This window comes from Saimiri boliviensis, chromosome 1, assembly GCF_048565385.1.
Source record: "Saimiri boliviensis isolate mSaiBol1 chromosome 1, mSaiBol1.pri, whole genome shotgun sequence".
Classification (NCBI taxonomy): Eukaryota; Metazoa; Chordata; class Mammalia; order Primates; family Cebidae; genus Saimiri; species Saimiri boliviensis.
The window spans coordinates 113292743-113309140 of NC_133449.1; the positions used below are offsets into that span (position 1 = coordinate 113292743).

The following is a 16398-nucleotide window of genomic DNA, read 5'->3' on the forward strand; positions in this document are numbered from 1 at the left end:
TTTCCATTGGTTTGTATCATCTCTGGTCTCTTTCTCTTTCGTTCTTTCTTTCCTTCCTTCCTTCCTTCCTTCATTCAACTTTCCTTCCTTCCTCCCTCTCTCTTTCTTCCTTCTTTCCTTTCTTTTTTCTCTTTCTTTCCTTCTTTCTTTATTTCTTCTTTCCTTCTTTCTTTTCTTTCTTGTTTCCTTCTTTCTTTTCTGTTTCTTTCTTTCTGATGGAGTTTCACTCTTTTTCCCCAGGCTGCATGGAGTGCAATGGCATGATCTCAACTCACTGCAACGTTCACCTCCCAGGTTCAAGTGATTCTCCTGCCTCAGCCTCTCGCGTGGCTGGGTTTACAGGTATGCACCACCACACCTGGCTAACTTTGTATTTTTAGTAGACATGGCGTTTCTCCAGGTTGGCCAGGCTGGTCTCGAACTCCTGACCTCAGGTGATCTGCCTGCCCCGGCCTCCCAGAGTGCTGGGATTACAGACAAGAGCTCCGGTGCCCAGCCATCATCTCCGATTTCTTACGGCAATGTTTTATGATTCTCACTGTAGAGATCTTTCACCTCCATGGTTAGTTGTATTCCTAGGTATTTCATTCTTCTTGTGGCTGTTACGAGTGGGGGTGCAGAATGGATTTGGCTCTCAGCTTGGACATTGTTGGTGTATAGAAATGCCACTGAGGAATACCATTTAAGAATTGCCACCTAGTTTTTGACAGTGGTTGAACTAATTTACTCTCCCACCTGCAGGATATACATGTTCCTTTTTCTCCATAACCTTGGAGAGAAAAAATGCCACTTTTTGTACAATGCTTTTGTATCCTGAGACTTGATATTCAACTGAAATTATGTATCTGTTCTAGGAGCCTTTGGGCAGGGACTGAAGGGATTTCTAGGTATGGAATCATATTGTTACACTGTTTGTGAAAAAAGATATTTCACTTCCTCTCTCCTGGTTGGATGGCTTTTCTTTCTTTCTCTTGCCTGCTTGCTCTGGCCAGGACTTCTGGTACTGTGTTGAATAGGATGACAATCGACATCCTTGTCTTGTTCTGGTTCTCTGGGGAATGGTTCCAGCTTTTGCCCATTCACTATGATGGTGGCTGTGTGTTTGTTATAGATGGCTCTTACTATTTGGTGCTATGTTTCTTCAATGCCTAGTGTTTTGAGGATTTTTAACATGATAGATGCTGAATTTTATGGAAAGCCTTTCTGCATCCTTTGACATGACCATCTGGATTTTGCTTTTAGTTCTCTTTATGTGGAGAATCACATTTATTGATTTGCATATGCTGAACCAGCCTTGCAGGAATAAAGCTTCCTTGATCATGGTAGATTAACTTTTTGATGTGTTGCTGATTTCGTTTCTCAGTATATCGTCGAGGTTTTTCTTTTCTGTTTTTGAGACAGAGTCTCAGTCTTGTCGTTAGACTGGAGTGCAGTGGCACAATCTCTGCTCACTGCAACCTCCACCTCCCAGGGTCAAGTAATTCTCCTGCCTCGGCCTCCCGAGTAGATGGGACTACAGGTGTGCGCCACCACACCCAGCTAATTTTCTGGTGTTTTAGTAGAGATGGGGTTTCACCATGTTGGCCAGGATGGTCTTGATCTTCTGACCTCGTGATCCACCTGCGTTGGCCTCCCAAAGTACTGGGATGACAGCTGTGAGCCAACCCGTCTGGCCTTTATTGAGATTTTATCATCGATGTTCATTAGGATAATGGCCTGAGATCTTCTTTCTTCATTGTATATTTGCCAGGTTTTGGTATCAGTATAATGTTGGCCTTGTAGAAGGAGTTAGGGAAGAGTTTCTTCTCACTGTTTGAACAGTTCCAGCAGAAATGATATCAACTCTTTTTTATACATCTGGTAAAATTCAGATGTGAACCCATTTAGCCCTGGGACTTTTTTTTTTTGGTTGATAAACGGTTACTGCCTTGATTTCAGAGCTCATTATTGGTCTTTTTTGGGATTCAATCTCTTTTTCATTGTGTCTTGGTAGGGTGCATATGTCCTAGGAATTTATTAAATTTTTCTCCATTTTATGTGCATACAGGTGTTCATAATATACTCTGATGTTGTTTGTATGTCTTTGGGGTTAGTGGCGATATCCCTTTTGTTGTTTTTAATTGTATTTATTTGGATACTCTCTCTTTTCTTTATTAGGTTAGTTAGTAGTCTATTTTATTAATTTTTTGAAAAACAAGCTCCTGGATTCCTTGATATTTTGAATGGTTTGTAACATCTCAATTTCAAAAGGAGACTGAAAAGTTAAGGCAATTATAATCAAAAAGAACAAAAGTGGGGGCATCACATTACCTGACTTCAGATTATACTACAGTAACGAAAACAGCATGGTACTGGTACAGAAACAGACACATAGGCCAATAGAAAAGAATTCAGAGCCCAGAAATCAGGCTGCATGCCTACAAACATCTGATCTTTGACAAAACTGATGAAACAAGCAATGGAGAAATTCTTTTCTATTCAATAGAGAGTGCTGGGATAAGTGGCTAGCCATATGCAGAAGATTCAAAGTGGACCCCTTCCTTACAGCATTTACAAAAATTAACTCAAGAGGGAATAAAGACTTAAATGTAAAACTCAAAACTGTAAAAATCCTGGAATACAATGTAGGCGATACCATTCTCAACATAGACAGAGGCAAAGATTTTATGATGAAGATACCAAAAGGAAAAATTGACAAATGGGATCTAATTAAACTAAAAACCTCAGTACAGCAAAAGAAACTATTAACAGAATAAACAGACAGCCTACAGAATAAGAGAAAATTTTTTGCAAACCACAGCTGACAAAAGTCTAATGTTCAGCATCTATAAGAAACTTAAACAAATTTATAAGAAAAAACAAACATTATAAAGTGAAAAGAGGTCATGAACAGACACTTTTCAAGAGAAGACATACTTGTGGCCAACAAGCATAGGAGAAAAAGCCCAATGTCAGTGACCATTAGAGAAATGCAAATCAAAATCACAATGAGATGCTATCTCACACCAGTTAGAATGCCTATTACTAAAAAGTCAAAAAATAACAGATGCTGCAATATTTTAGAGAAAAAGGAATACCTATGTCCTGTTGGTGGGAGGATAAATTAGTTCAACCATTGATGAAAACTGTGTGACAATTTCTCAACGACCTAAAAGCAGAACTACCATTCGACTTAGGAATCGCCTTGCTGGGTATATACCCCACGGAATAGAAATCATTCTGTGGTAAAGACACATGCACGTGTATATTCATTACAGCACTATTCACAATAGGAAAGGTGAAATCAATCTAAATGCCTCTCAATGGTAGACTGAATAAAGAATATTTGGTATGTATATATTATGGAATAGTATGCAGTTAGGAAAAAGAATAATACTATGTCCTTTGCAAAAACCTAGATGGAGCTGAAGGTCTTTATCCTTAGCAAACTAACACAGAAACAGAAAACCAAACAGCACATGTTGTCAATTATAAGTGGGAGCTAAATGATGTGAAGACATATAGAAGAAAAACACACTCTAGTCCTTACTTGAGGGTAGAGACTGGAAGGAGGGAGAGGATCGGGAAAAATACCTACTGGCTACTAGGCTAGAAACTGTAGAAAATTAAGGTTGAGCTCCAAAACTGTTTTCCATGGTGTCGAGATGTAACTTTCCCATGTCATACTACGTGCTGTTTCCCATGTTTTCATACGGTGATGGATGGGGGTGTTGCAAGCATTGGGAAAAGAAAACTGAGATGTCTTAATGTTTCTGTGTTTCAGCAGTTGAATGTTTTTATTATTGATCTGTGTTTTTCTTTGTGTGCTTATTTGGTTAGTATTTCATATCACGTAGTGCTCTGTCTTCTCCAAAAAACATGTGTATTTATCTTAGGAAAGAAATGTAAAGTGTGGTAAATACGATGGGTCATGAAGGTGCAGTGACACTGACTCCATCCTACCTTCAGGGATAAGCCAACCCTGAATGTGAAAAGAGACGCTATTTTTATTGCATAGTACCACACAGGGCCAGAGCTTCCCAGAACCAGCTGGGGATTCTTACCTAGACCCAATGTTGTTTACTGTTAAATCTTGTGGCTTGAGACATCTTCTAATTGAATTCGATATTTTAGTGTAGGTTACTATCTTTGACATACATCATTGAATAAAATGCAGGATATGTATTTTAATTTTTTTCATTTACCACTTCATTTCAAGTTATTCTACCAAGCTCATGAAATATTTCGCTAATTGTCATAAAAGTGAGGTTATGGCACGGGCATTCTAAGATTTAATACATTGTTTCTAGGGGAGGTTGAAATACAGTAAACTGAATCTTAAATATTATAGAACTTTTAAAGAATTTGGCTTAGTTGGAGAAGGCTGTGGTATATTTAAGGATGTTATGTATTCTACGTTACTCCTTAGGAAACAGATTTTCAGACCTGGTGTGCTGGCTCACGCCCATAATCCCAACACTTTGGGAGGCTGAGGCAGGAGGATTGCTTGAGGCCAGGAGTTTGAGACCAGCTCAGGCAACAGGGCGAGACCTGGGTTCTATGAAAAAATAATCAAATAGGGAACATGCTTTTGAGATACTAGAAACATTTGATTCTGTTACATACCACACTAAGACTAATTGAAGATAAAAAAAACTGATTCTGCAGATAACACAGACAAGTCAGAACACATTGATTTCTGATGTGACAGTCAGTGTTCGATGAAACTGTTTATAGAAAGTAAAGCCAAAGTGCCTTATTTTACGGAGATACCTTTTAATAACCCAACTGTTAGACGAATAAAGCTTTTTTAAAAACTCAAAGCAAATGTTACTAATCATTTGGAGTCTGGACGTCCCAGTTCACAGGGTTACTTCTAACATGTAGAGCACATGCAGCCTTCTGATCAATCGAGAGTGAGGGGACTGCCCCTGCCACAGTTCAATTCAGCCCCAGGACGCCATGGCAGCCCAAGGTCTTGGTTCATGCTGTGGAAACAATACGGAATTTATTCACTCAGTAAACATTCACTAGGGTTACAGTCATTTTAATATAATTCATCGTAAGGTGATGATCTCTAGGAACGTCATCACAGTGGAGCAACCTGAAAGCTCCCAGCAGCCAGCAATGAATGAAAGGTAGGGGCGGGGCTGCCAACAGGGTGGGGCCTGGTGAGCCACGTGCCTGGGCTCCCCCATCACAATGTGGGTAGGGCGCCTCGTGGAGGAGACTGTGCCTGATTGGTTCCTGGGCACCAGGTTGGTAGGGCAACCTCCTTCAGTTGGTAGAAAACACTGGAAGGAGGAACTCCCTCTGCGCTGTCTTCTCCGAAATCTCCGCTCTCAGGCTTGTTGTATCTACACCCATTTTAAATCAAGCAGGTTCCCTTCAGACCAGTCATCTCAGGGGAGGCAGCTGAGGCGGGGAGTGAGCTGTCAGTGGGGTGCGGCCCCCTAGCCAGGGGCTGGCCCTGCCAGCGTGCCTGTGTTTCAAAGAGGTGAAGTGCTGAACTGTGCGGACCGGGAGGCAAGGGAAGGTCCAAGTTGCTGGAGCGCACCCAAGGTGCCCCATGGGGAACACGCTGAGTTGTTGTTTGTGCCCCAGAGGCAGACGCAGGCGAGGTCTGCGTAGGTGCCCTGAGGATCTGTCCTTCAGCTCTGACATCAATGGGGCGGTGGCAAGCAAAGGTCCAGGCCAACACAGAAGGAACAAGTCCAACACCGGTGCCAGACCCATTTGGTGCCCATGCTGGCTGTGTGGGGCGGTGTCCGGCAGCTATGACCTCGATGAGGCAGTGTCGAGCACAAGTGCAGACCAAGGCAGAGAGGAGCAGAGGCCGGGCAGAGAGATCACGGTGCTCCCCAATGCCAGACCCAAGCAGAGCCAGCACAGGGTGCACTGGGCAGAACCGATCTGCAGCCATAACATCAATGAGAGGGAGGTGGCGAAAGCGCCAGACCGTACTGCTGTGGAGCCTGCCCTGCGGGATTTGGGAGCCGGTGACGGCCATGACCTGCAGCACGTCAGCGACCAGGAGATGCCCAAAGGTAAGGCAATGAATGATGCTGTTTGCCCTCAGGCACGCCTCTGGCTGACACTCATACCAGCTCTCATTCCTCCCCCGAACCCCCCGAGGCATCCACAGCCTCGGGCTCCTCCGTCGTGGCCCTAGCCAGCTTTACCAGGCCCATGCACCAGGTAGGAGGACTGGCCCTGCCTCGTGCCTGCCCCCACCCTTCATGCTTTTTCCCTGCTGCATCTGGTGGTTTCTTTCTTCCTCCCTACCCCAATGCCCAGTTGTGGCCCCTTTCTCAGCCCCAGGCTGGATGAAAGCTAAGTTTTCCAAATAGAAAACGCATGCTACAGATTTCATTGCTGTAGAGCAAGTGTCTTACAGCTCTTCTGTTTACTTTGGTTGGTCTCTTAATTTATTTAAACGTTAGAATAATTAAGTTTCATGATGAATGTGACTTTGTAGCTGAAAGATATCGTTCTCTCAGAATATTAAAAAAAAATGGTGAAAGAATGAACAAAGATAGTATATGAATGAATTCTGCCTTTATACACAAAGCATGAAAGGACTTTTGAAAGTCCTTGTTTGGTGGCGTAAAGTAAGCCTCTGAGTGCTTTCACACACCAGGTAGAAGATGGGTAGTGTTTGATGACAGCCCAAAATAGACTCTTCATTTCATTTTTGAGGATTTATTACACATTTACAAGTATGTCTCATTTGACCCTGTCTCCACAAAAAAATGGTGAAAAAATAGCCGGGTATGGTGGCTTACACCCACAGTCCCAGCTGCAAGAGAATCTCTGGAGCCCGGGAGTTTGAGCCTTCAGGGAGTTATGCTGGCTCCATCTCACCATTGCACCACTCCAGCCTGGGCAACAGAGTGAGACTTTGTCTGTTTAAAAAATTGTTTTTGCCCAAGACAGCTCTTTGTTTTAAGACATTTGAAATACTGAGCTGGTGTCTGACCACAGGAATTGACCACAGCATCTCTTCCTGCTTGAGACTTTCCCTGAAATGTGCTGGTAATAGCAGCCTAGAGGAAGGTGGTTATATTTGATAAGTAGAGGGAGGAGGGCATATATGTGATTCATCTGAACGTTGCATCCGTTTATTTAGGTGCAAGGTTGAAAAAGAAGTTCCAGCCCCAGCCCGGTTTTACTCCACATGCATGCAGAGATTCTGTGATTTTTGTATTCTCCAGTGGAATTGGGACATTGGTGCCTTTATTTTCTTGACATTTATTACTAAAAGCTTTTCTCAAGACTGTAAAAGTGATTAAAATGGCTATGTCGCTTTAAAAAGAATCTTTTGTACTCACCTCACTTATGACAGTGTTTCCTCTTCTTCCTCTACAGGTCTTGCTTCTGTCCGTCCAAGGGCAAGCACACTCTTCCTGAGAAAGTATCAAATGAGTGGTAAGACAATATTATTTCTGCTTTCAAGGAAAACCTAAACATTTTCTGTCTTGTATATAACAGAGAGTATTTAGAGAAACTCAGATATTAGTTAAAAATGTTCAACTTTTCATAGATTTACTTATTTTCACATGTGATATAATTTCCTTTAGTTGTCACTGTTTTTGGAAACATACAGACTTTGTGTTTACACATTTGGTGACATTTTCACCAACACAATTAATTGGCCACATGATTTAGTGTAGTAGTCACGGATTTATGCCTTTTTCTTCATACGTCTTTGACATTTTTCCCTTGCTCTAAAGAGTATGTTTTAATAATGACTGATAGGATTTAGGCCACAGCTTGGATTTCACTGCAGCAAATCAAAAGAATCCATTGTTCTAGATTGGATCTGTGATGTTGGCCTCCTTTTTCACAGTGCTCTAACCACAGTCACATCCAAGTGGATGCCACAACTTTTTCATTGCAATGTAATAGAAACGTAACATGCCCTGTGCTGTTTTCCATATTAGCCTTAGTGTGTGAAACTAGTGTAAAGTTTCCATATCCTGCCTGTTTTAGGATGAGAATTAGAACTGTAGGATTTTTCTGTACTGTTGCTTATGTTTCATAATGTTCTGTTATCTTACTCTATTTTCAAAAAGCCATACCCCGTGTTTTTCAGTTAATTTTAACGACAAGAATACAAGAACTGTGGGTTCTAGAATAACATCAGAACTAATGCAGCACAAGAAAAAGGGGTCGTTCACGTACATTTTCATAGTTTGCGAGGACTTTGTCTGACTTGAGCTAGTAATTTCTGGTTAGGATTCTTAAATTTCTCAGTTTCTTCCAAGAGCCATGGGCTTCTCACACATAGAATGTACGGAAGTAGAAGAAAACCAACAACAGTAACAACAACAAAACCCCAAAAAGTTCCTCCATGAACTCAAAGCAGGACCGCACTAATCACCAAGGGGATGGCACTAACGCATTCATGAGGGATCTGCCCCCGTGATCCAAAGACTTCCCCACCTCAAACCCTGGGGATTACATTTCAACGGCCGATGTTGAAATGTAATCACAGACATTCCCAAATTTGTTTTGCCTTTCCTTATCTACACGGGGATTCTTTCATTTGAAAGTAATAGAATATGTGTTAAGAAGTAAAACTGTGTTTTCAGATTTTACACTCAGAGATTCATCATGCCAGATTATTTAAATGTTAAATTTTGTTTAAATTAAAATTTTTAATTGATTTTTTATATAGCGATAATCAGATGTATCTTGTTTTATATAGTGATGATAACTAGCAACTACTTTTATTCTATGGTATTTTATTATACCAAAATTGATTAGTTATATTTTTACTTTTAGTGCAAGAAAAGAGGAGAAGCTTTCGCATATATTCTGTGAGTAAACTTTCAAAAAGTTAAGAAATTAATTGTTTAAATTAAAAGTCGATCTGTCATGATTCCTTAGAAATGTAACAGGGACCCAGTGCTGTTAGCATGATCCTTTTTAGGTGAATTTTCTAACTCTTTTCTATTTTCCTAAGTGTTAGATTTATGCAGGAAAGTCTTTAACTTACTGTGCCCATTTTTAAGGCTGTGTGACTTTTAAGTTAAATTTAAATTGGTTGTGATATTGCCTGGGCGGTGCAAGCATGGCTGCTGGTTTTCTGGAAGCAGGGTTGGGAAGCAAGGTTGAGTTTCCCTGTGTGTGTGTCATTTTCTCCCATTTCCCAGGTTTCATCCCTGGTGGGTCTGAGCTCAGAAACCTTCAGGTGTAATATATCCAGGGAATACACATCCACATTCCTTCTAAGATGAGAGGATAGGTGGACCTACGGTTCTAACCACAGACTTACTATTGACCTTGCTGGCTCTGTTGTGTTTCACCCTACCTTCCCAGGTACCATGTGCTATGATTTCGGAGACTGTGTTGGGTTCTTCAAAATACACGGCATTGCTTGTTTCTGTTCAGGTCACTCCCTGTGGGCACCAGGGTTGTGCTTTTATGTCAGTTACCACTCCTCTATCTGCTTGCCACCTTGCAACATTGACTCAGAATCATCTGCTGTCAATCCTGTCTCCTGATTCTGTGTATAATGTTTATTTTACGACTAACTCTCGTGACATTTCAGAAGGAAGAGAAAATAAATTTGTGGTCAATCCATCATATTTAACCCACATTTAGAACCTATATGTAAGTGTAAATCTAAGTTTAATGGAACATAATTATGACCTTAATTCAGACAATTTTCTAGTTATATCTATTATAAGCACATTACACTTTTCCACTCAGGCCTTGTGTAATAACTCTATTCAAACTCCGTACCTGCCATGTGATCCCATTGCTGTGCAACATAGATGGAGCCGATTTTGTTAGCACACAAAGTGTTGGAAATTTTCAAGTGAGCTAAAAGTCATTAATTATTTTAAAAACATCTAAAACATGTCATAAAAAGTGGGGAGAAAACCGTGATCTCCAGGGCCAGGTGTGGTGGCTCATGTCTGTAATCCCAGCACTTTGGGAGGCTGAGGCAGGTGGATCTCTTGAGGCCCGGAGTTCAAGACCACACTGGCCAACATTGTGAAACCTCATCTCTACTAAAAATACAAAAACTAGCCAGGCATGGTAGCACATGCCTGTAGTCTCAGCTACACGAGAGGCTGAGCCAGGAGACTTGCTTGAACTTGAAGGTGGAGGTCACAGTGAGTGATAGGAAATTTTAATTTAAAAAAACCGGGACAGATTTCACCTGAGGCTGTACCAATTAGTCTGTGTTTTGGTGCGTTATTCCTGTTATTTTTATTCTCATGTATGGAATTTTCCTCAGAATTGACTTTTCTTATTTTAAAGTATTACGCTGCACTACCTCAACAGTAGTGACATTAAGGGATACCTTCTTTCCCTTTGAATGAAAGTATCGGAATCAGTCCATTTTTATTTTTTATGCCATATTTGTTTTTGAGACAACAAAAGTATACACATATAATCACATAACACTGTTAATGTAATCTATCACAGAATAGCTTAAGAAACATAAGAGTTCTGCTGGAGTTAAAACATTTCTATCTTAAAGGGTAATTTGGTCCTTCAAATAGTAATGTTGTTCAAAAACATCTTGGATTTTGGTTAAGAAAGAAGTGAATTTGCAGTACAAAGCATCTAAAGCAGCAAAATGCTGTTGGACGCTATGGACATTTCGGATTGTTGGCTACTAGCAATGTTTAAATGCAGCTTAGGTTTATAAACAACCACGAGATCTTCTCTGTACCCTGCCTTTTTTTTCATACTGGCTGATTAGTAGTAGATCCAACCCTGTTGTGTCTTTAATGAGTTTGCGAGAGACCCTAATGGAACAGTGTGATAACATGATGCAAACAAGCATATTAAGAGGAGGAAAGAAAACTCATCTGAGTTATTTTTTTTTCCAGTTAAAATAATCAGTATTTTGTGGTTTTAAATAAAGCTGTTGATCTTTTCAACTATTTGGTGATTGGCATTTGGCTACTGGGATTATTTTTAGACAAGAGCACTTTCTCTCTCTCTCTTTCCCTCTCTCTCTCTCTCTCTCTCTCTCTCTCTGTCCCTCTGTCTCTCTCTCTCTCTCTCTCTCTCTCTCTCACTTCCCTTTTGTAAATTTGAGATGGAGTCCTGATCTGTCACCCAGGATGCAGTGCAATGGCACAGTCTCAGCTCACTCCAACCTCTGCCTTCAGGAATCAAGCAATTTTCTGCCTTAGCCTCCTCAACAGCTGGGATTACAGCCACCCAGCACCACGCCTGGCTAATTTTTGTATTTTTAGTAGAGATGGGGTTTCACCATCTTGTCCAGCCTGGTCTTGAACTTCTGACCGTGTGATCCACTCACCTCAGCCTATGAAAGTGTTGGGATTACAGGAGTAAACCACCTCACCTGCCCAGCAGGAACATTTACTTAATATAATGGAGGCAGTTTCCGTATTGACTATCGCACTCTCAACAAATGAATAGATATTTTGAAAGTGTTTTAGAGATAGTTGATTTTCTACAGTGTTCAAAAGGTTCACTGTCATATCTCTGATAGCACTGTGAATGAATTTTCACTCATTTGTATCTGTAGGAAGATTTACTTTCCAAACTGTAACTGACTTGAATATTGGTCAAGCTCTTATTGAACTCCTTAATTTCTCCCACATTCTGTGCTAAGCAGCTGCAGGTAGGAGAGAAGGGGTTCTCCCTCTCCTGGAGAGGCTCACTTTCTCATGAGGGGGATGCCCTGCAGGCAATTGTAGCATGTAACACACAGTGAATTAGACTGATGAGTACGCAAAAACAGAAATGTTTTGTGGTGTGGCTGCAGGCAAAGGATCCCAGAAGGTGGATGAGGTCAAGCTTGCTGGGACAAGGGGGAAAGGAATAAATATTCCAGACAGAGAGCAGCACGAGTGAGGCAGGAATGTGCCATAATGTGCATCAAATAACTTAAAGAATGAAATCAATTAACTTTTGAAATGAATGGAGAGTATTCTCAGTTCTCATTTGAGTAGTGTCATAGCAGTCTTATGTAAACATGAAGTGAAAGTTACATTCCAAAAGTCGTTTTCATCATCTGATTTTTGGATGTGAGAGAGTCTTAAAAGCAGTACTTTTTCCATCCTCCCACAAGGAAACAGGCCCAGGGAGACCTATGGCCCCTCACTTGTTTGGTGACTGAGCAGCTCTGGCACGCACACTCTCTGGCTCTAACACACTGGTTCCATCGCACTCTCTCTTGAATGCACACATTAAGGATTAGTAAGGGAGTAAATGTAGTATTAGGTCTTCATTTACTGCAATCAAATGCTCTTGTGTCAATATTATTTAATGTATGATATTTTGTTGCAGTTAATGAATAACAGAAATAGAAAATCTCAGTGCTTTTTCCTGCATCAGAAAAAGAACATGAAATTCCATTATAAATGTTTCCCATTATTTATAAAGGGAATTTATAATAGTGGCTTGCCAGGTTTGATGATCAGTGTCATATCAAGGGCAGCATTTTATAACCCATTTTTCAAACATCATCTGTGACGAGAGCCTCCAATGAGTTTCCCATAGAGCTGCACATGATACCACACTCGGACAGGTCACGGGGTATAAAAAATACCTTAATGCCTTATTGTTTGACATTGTGACAAAGGGAAAAAACCCAAACTTTGGTAAGTTTATCCTACTGTGATGTCTTTCTCTATCTTCCTTCTTCTTCAGATACCTCCATGGCATCTTGATAGAAAATACAGCTCGTGTTCCACCATACTCCTGGATAACAGCACAGTCAGCAAGCCTGATCTCAGCCAAATATTAGGATGGTGAGTACAACGAGGTTGCCAAGGGCTGAGTGACAGACCCCCGTATGCTAAAAGCATCCCGGCCATCCGCTGTTAGTTCAGCCATTTGGTTGCCCTTTTCAGCAGGCAGTTGAAGAAGCTGATGTCAATGATATATGGATTTTTCAGGACCTAAGGATGAATTTTTTTAATCTTAGACACTGTGTGGTAAAAGGGAAAGCCAGTTAGCAAATAAGCCATCCCAGAATAATCACAGCTCTTTATCTGATGCATTTCTGTTATGACAGTATTGAACCTAATGGGCAGGAGAGGTGCTTTTTATTGGATGTTTCTAGGAAAAATTAGTAGTTCTTTATGGGCCATAGGCCTAGCACGATGGGCACTACTTTGGGAACTACTCTTGGAAGAAGGAACAGCTTGTCCTCCAGTGGCACCATAGTGTATCTGCATTTAAATTTTCCCATCATGCACCAGCACATCATAGGCCACAATCAGAGATGCCCTTTCACAACACCCTTGACAGATGGCTTCAAGTTGTTTTAAAAAGCCAGCTCCAACGGAGATGTCCAAAAAATATGATCAACATGTCCTTCCATTATGAGTGTTGATATTCAGAAAACAGTTTGACAAGTGGTACCTCAGAATGTTAATGTCCTTATCCCTAACTTCACTTTCCAGTCTATAAACACGACTAAGTTACAAGCTTAAGTTTGTCTCTAATGTACTAGTTTTAAGCTAATTTGTTAGTAACTTCTACTTTAATCAAAAATGGCCATTAATACTCCTAATAATGTGACTTTCCTCTCTCATGTATAACAATAATTGAGATCCAATTCTGTTTCAGCAAGAACTGGACTTCACCTGTGTCTAAAGCCCTGAGCTTTGATCTGTATGGTGGCATCACTTAATGTTTGTATTCAGTCCTAAGTAAAAAGCCACTCTTTCTTGGCTAGAGTCCCTGACTTCTTCTGATTTCAAAAGATTCTAATGTCTCAGTATGCAATTCAAAAGTAGTTTTTAAGCTTGCCCTTGTTCAAACAAGTGAAAGTCCTACTTTTTCTTTCAGTGTGGTCTAAATTTTACAAGATTTTTTTAAAAATTGAAATATATATACAAAATAATATATATTTTTGGAGAAGGGGTTTTGCCGTGTTCGCCAGGCTGGATTCAACCTCCTGGGCTCAAGCAATACACCCAAGTCAGCCTCCCAAAATGCTGTGATTATAGGCATAAGCTTCCGTGCCTGGACTAGAAGTCTATTTTTGAAGCATAGTAAGTTTTAATTTACTCTCCAGTTTTAGAAGGGATTATTTGGTATATTTGCTTTTGATGAAAGAAAGGTTTACTGAGCAAGTTAATATAGAAAATTGGCTTTTAGGAAAGATTTTGAAAAACGTATTTCATGGTTAGTAGAGCATTGTTCTCAATGGAAGAAGTGAGCCATATTAGATCCAGTGTGCAGCAAATGTGGAGGCTACTGCTTCCTTTGTGTGAAAAAGTGATGGTTCTAACATAAAAATTACATGTTTTCCCTGTCATTTGCTCTTCTTTCTACCCATAAAGCCTTTCATCTGTGCGAGTCATTTCTATCTATGTGTGCATATGCTTCAATTTATACCATACCGTAGTGTTTTCTGAACACCTGCAGTTCACAGGAGCACTGTTCAGGGACCTTGGGTGAATCCGTCTTAAACCTTGGTTCTCTTAACTGTAAAATGGGCGGTGCATGGAGTGTCACGTGAGGTTCGGTGGTCCTTGTCAGCATGTAACTTCAAATTCTGTGATCTTATAATTGGAGATGACACTGTTGGAAGCACTATAGAAATATCTCTCTTAGATGCTAATAATGTTGTAAGGCCTACTTTTTACAACTCCAATTTGCCTTCTCAAATTATTCTCAGCCTCATTTTAAATGTTGAGGGTGAATGGAAGGACAGACCTTATCAAAGAAAAGCCCCTGTTTCCTGACACACAACATCTGTGGATGTCTTTGTAACACAGTAACATACATCCAAAGAGTTGTATTTGTTCATTCATACTTTCTTTAAACTAATGTGGAAGTACCTGTCATTAATATTGTATGATGTGGTGTTACGCTGTGTGTTTAGTACTGCTTATTTTAGGAGAGCTACAAGTGTCATCGATTTTTGGATGCGTTATGTTGTTTACTAATAAATTTTCTACTAATCATGCATAGGCGATTTTAAATTACTTTATTTGGTATAAAGCACATTCATTCTGTGCTTTTAGGGAAATAATGACAAATGGGTGAGTACTAAATCAGCTGAAATGCAGGGCCTAGCAACTTAAAAAGCAAAACACTACTGTCTGGCCTAAATGTAAGCATATGAACACATAGATATAAGTAACTTGCACAGAATGAAAGGTTCTATGGGCAGAAGAGCAAATGACAGGGAGAATATGTCATCATTTATACCTAAGAACCATCTGCAGACGCAAGTCTTCTATCAGCCTTTTGCGTAGTATTTTGGTTCTCCTGTTTTTGCTGTAGAGCCAGAGGACTAAAACAAAAGAAAAGTGCTCACATGATATTGTTTTGAATACACGATTCCAGGGCCACTGAGAGGGTTCCCTCCCCCGCCTTTGGAAATATATCTTCAGACCTAACAAATGATAAAATCAGTTCTTACAACTTTTGTTTTTCTCCACAGTGTGACCATGGCAATATGTTACAACATAAAGCACAGGTGAGCTCTTTGAAACCTGTCTTCTTATTCCAGCTCATCACTTTGTGTCATATGCAACACGCTGTCAGGTCCTAACTCTAGACATTATAAGCTGTAGAGTGCTTATTTTACAGCGCTACAGTAAATCGTTTGTGGGTTTTTTGGTTCGTAAAAATCTTTTAAATTATTAAGGGTTCCAAAGTGTATTTGTTTATGTCTTTGTTTGCAATTCATTTGGAAAGAAGCAGTAAAAAGATGCCCTACCCTCATGCAAATATATAGTAGGAAAGAGGCGTATTTATAAAGCTATCAGGTTACTGTGGGTATTCTTTAACCCCACCAAAACTCCAGAAGTGCTAACTGATTAAAACAGTAATAAGAGGATTGTACATATCAATGAATTCGTTCACTAATAGTCACTGAGCTTTCTTGTACAATAAATGGATCTGTCCCCTTACTGGCTGTTACAATATTATGCATTGGCTACTTGGTTTACTTAGAGTGTCAAAAACTCACTTTCATTAGTATCACCACCATTATAAAAATGTCTTCAAATATGGAGATGCCGTCAAGCTCACAGTAGTACGTATGAGTTTTCAAAGTTGAGATTTTCAGCTTGAAAGTTTTAGCTTTATTATAGACAAATCCTTGTTATTTTCCTTGAAATGACAGACTCACTTGACTTAATTTTATGGATAACAGTCAGTTATACTTTCAGATACAAATGGTGTATTGTGAAAAATTGGCTTGTTCAGCTCACAATTTAATCACAAGTGCTTTTCTTTAACATGACCATACTTCAGTATGCAGAAGCGCTTTATGTGAACTTTCTACTGAGGATACTAAAAAGAGAGGCCAAGATTTAGTAACATCATTAATTTTTACTGTTTCATCAAGGACATTCTTCAGTGAAACATGCTCTTTGATACAAACTGCAAGGGGCCGTGAAGAGTGGAACGAATACTGGTATAATTCGGTACCACTGCCCTTATTCATACTGAGAA

General features: G+C 40.1%; 1 protein-coding gene and 1 long non-coding RNA gene across 2 annotated transcripts in view; one reads left to right on the forward strand and one right to left on the reverse strand.

The window, feature by feature from the left end:
* LOC141581415 (uncharacterized) overlaps positions 1–16398 on the reverse strand; it is a 578148-nt gene that overhangs the window by 254719 nt on the left and 307031 nt on the right. The window contains exon 10 of the mRNA XM_074386828.1: positions 7311–7385. Within this exon, the coding sequence (XP_074242929.1) occupies positions 7311–7385 (75 nt within the window). The remainder of the gene's footprint in view (positions 1–7310; positions 7386–16398) is intronic.
* Positions 8605–15506, forward strand: LOC141583445 (uncharacterized). Its single transcript, XR_012516062.1, has 3 exons — positions 8605–8801; positions 12628–12728; positions 15380–15506. It is a non-coding gene; the product is annotated as an uncharacterized LOC141583445 (long non-coding RNA).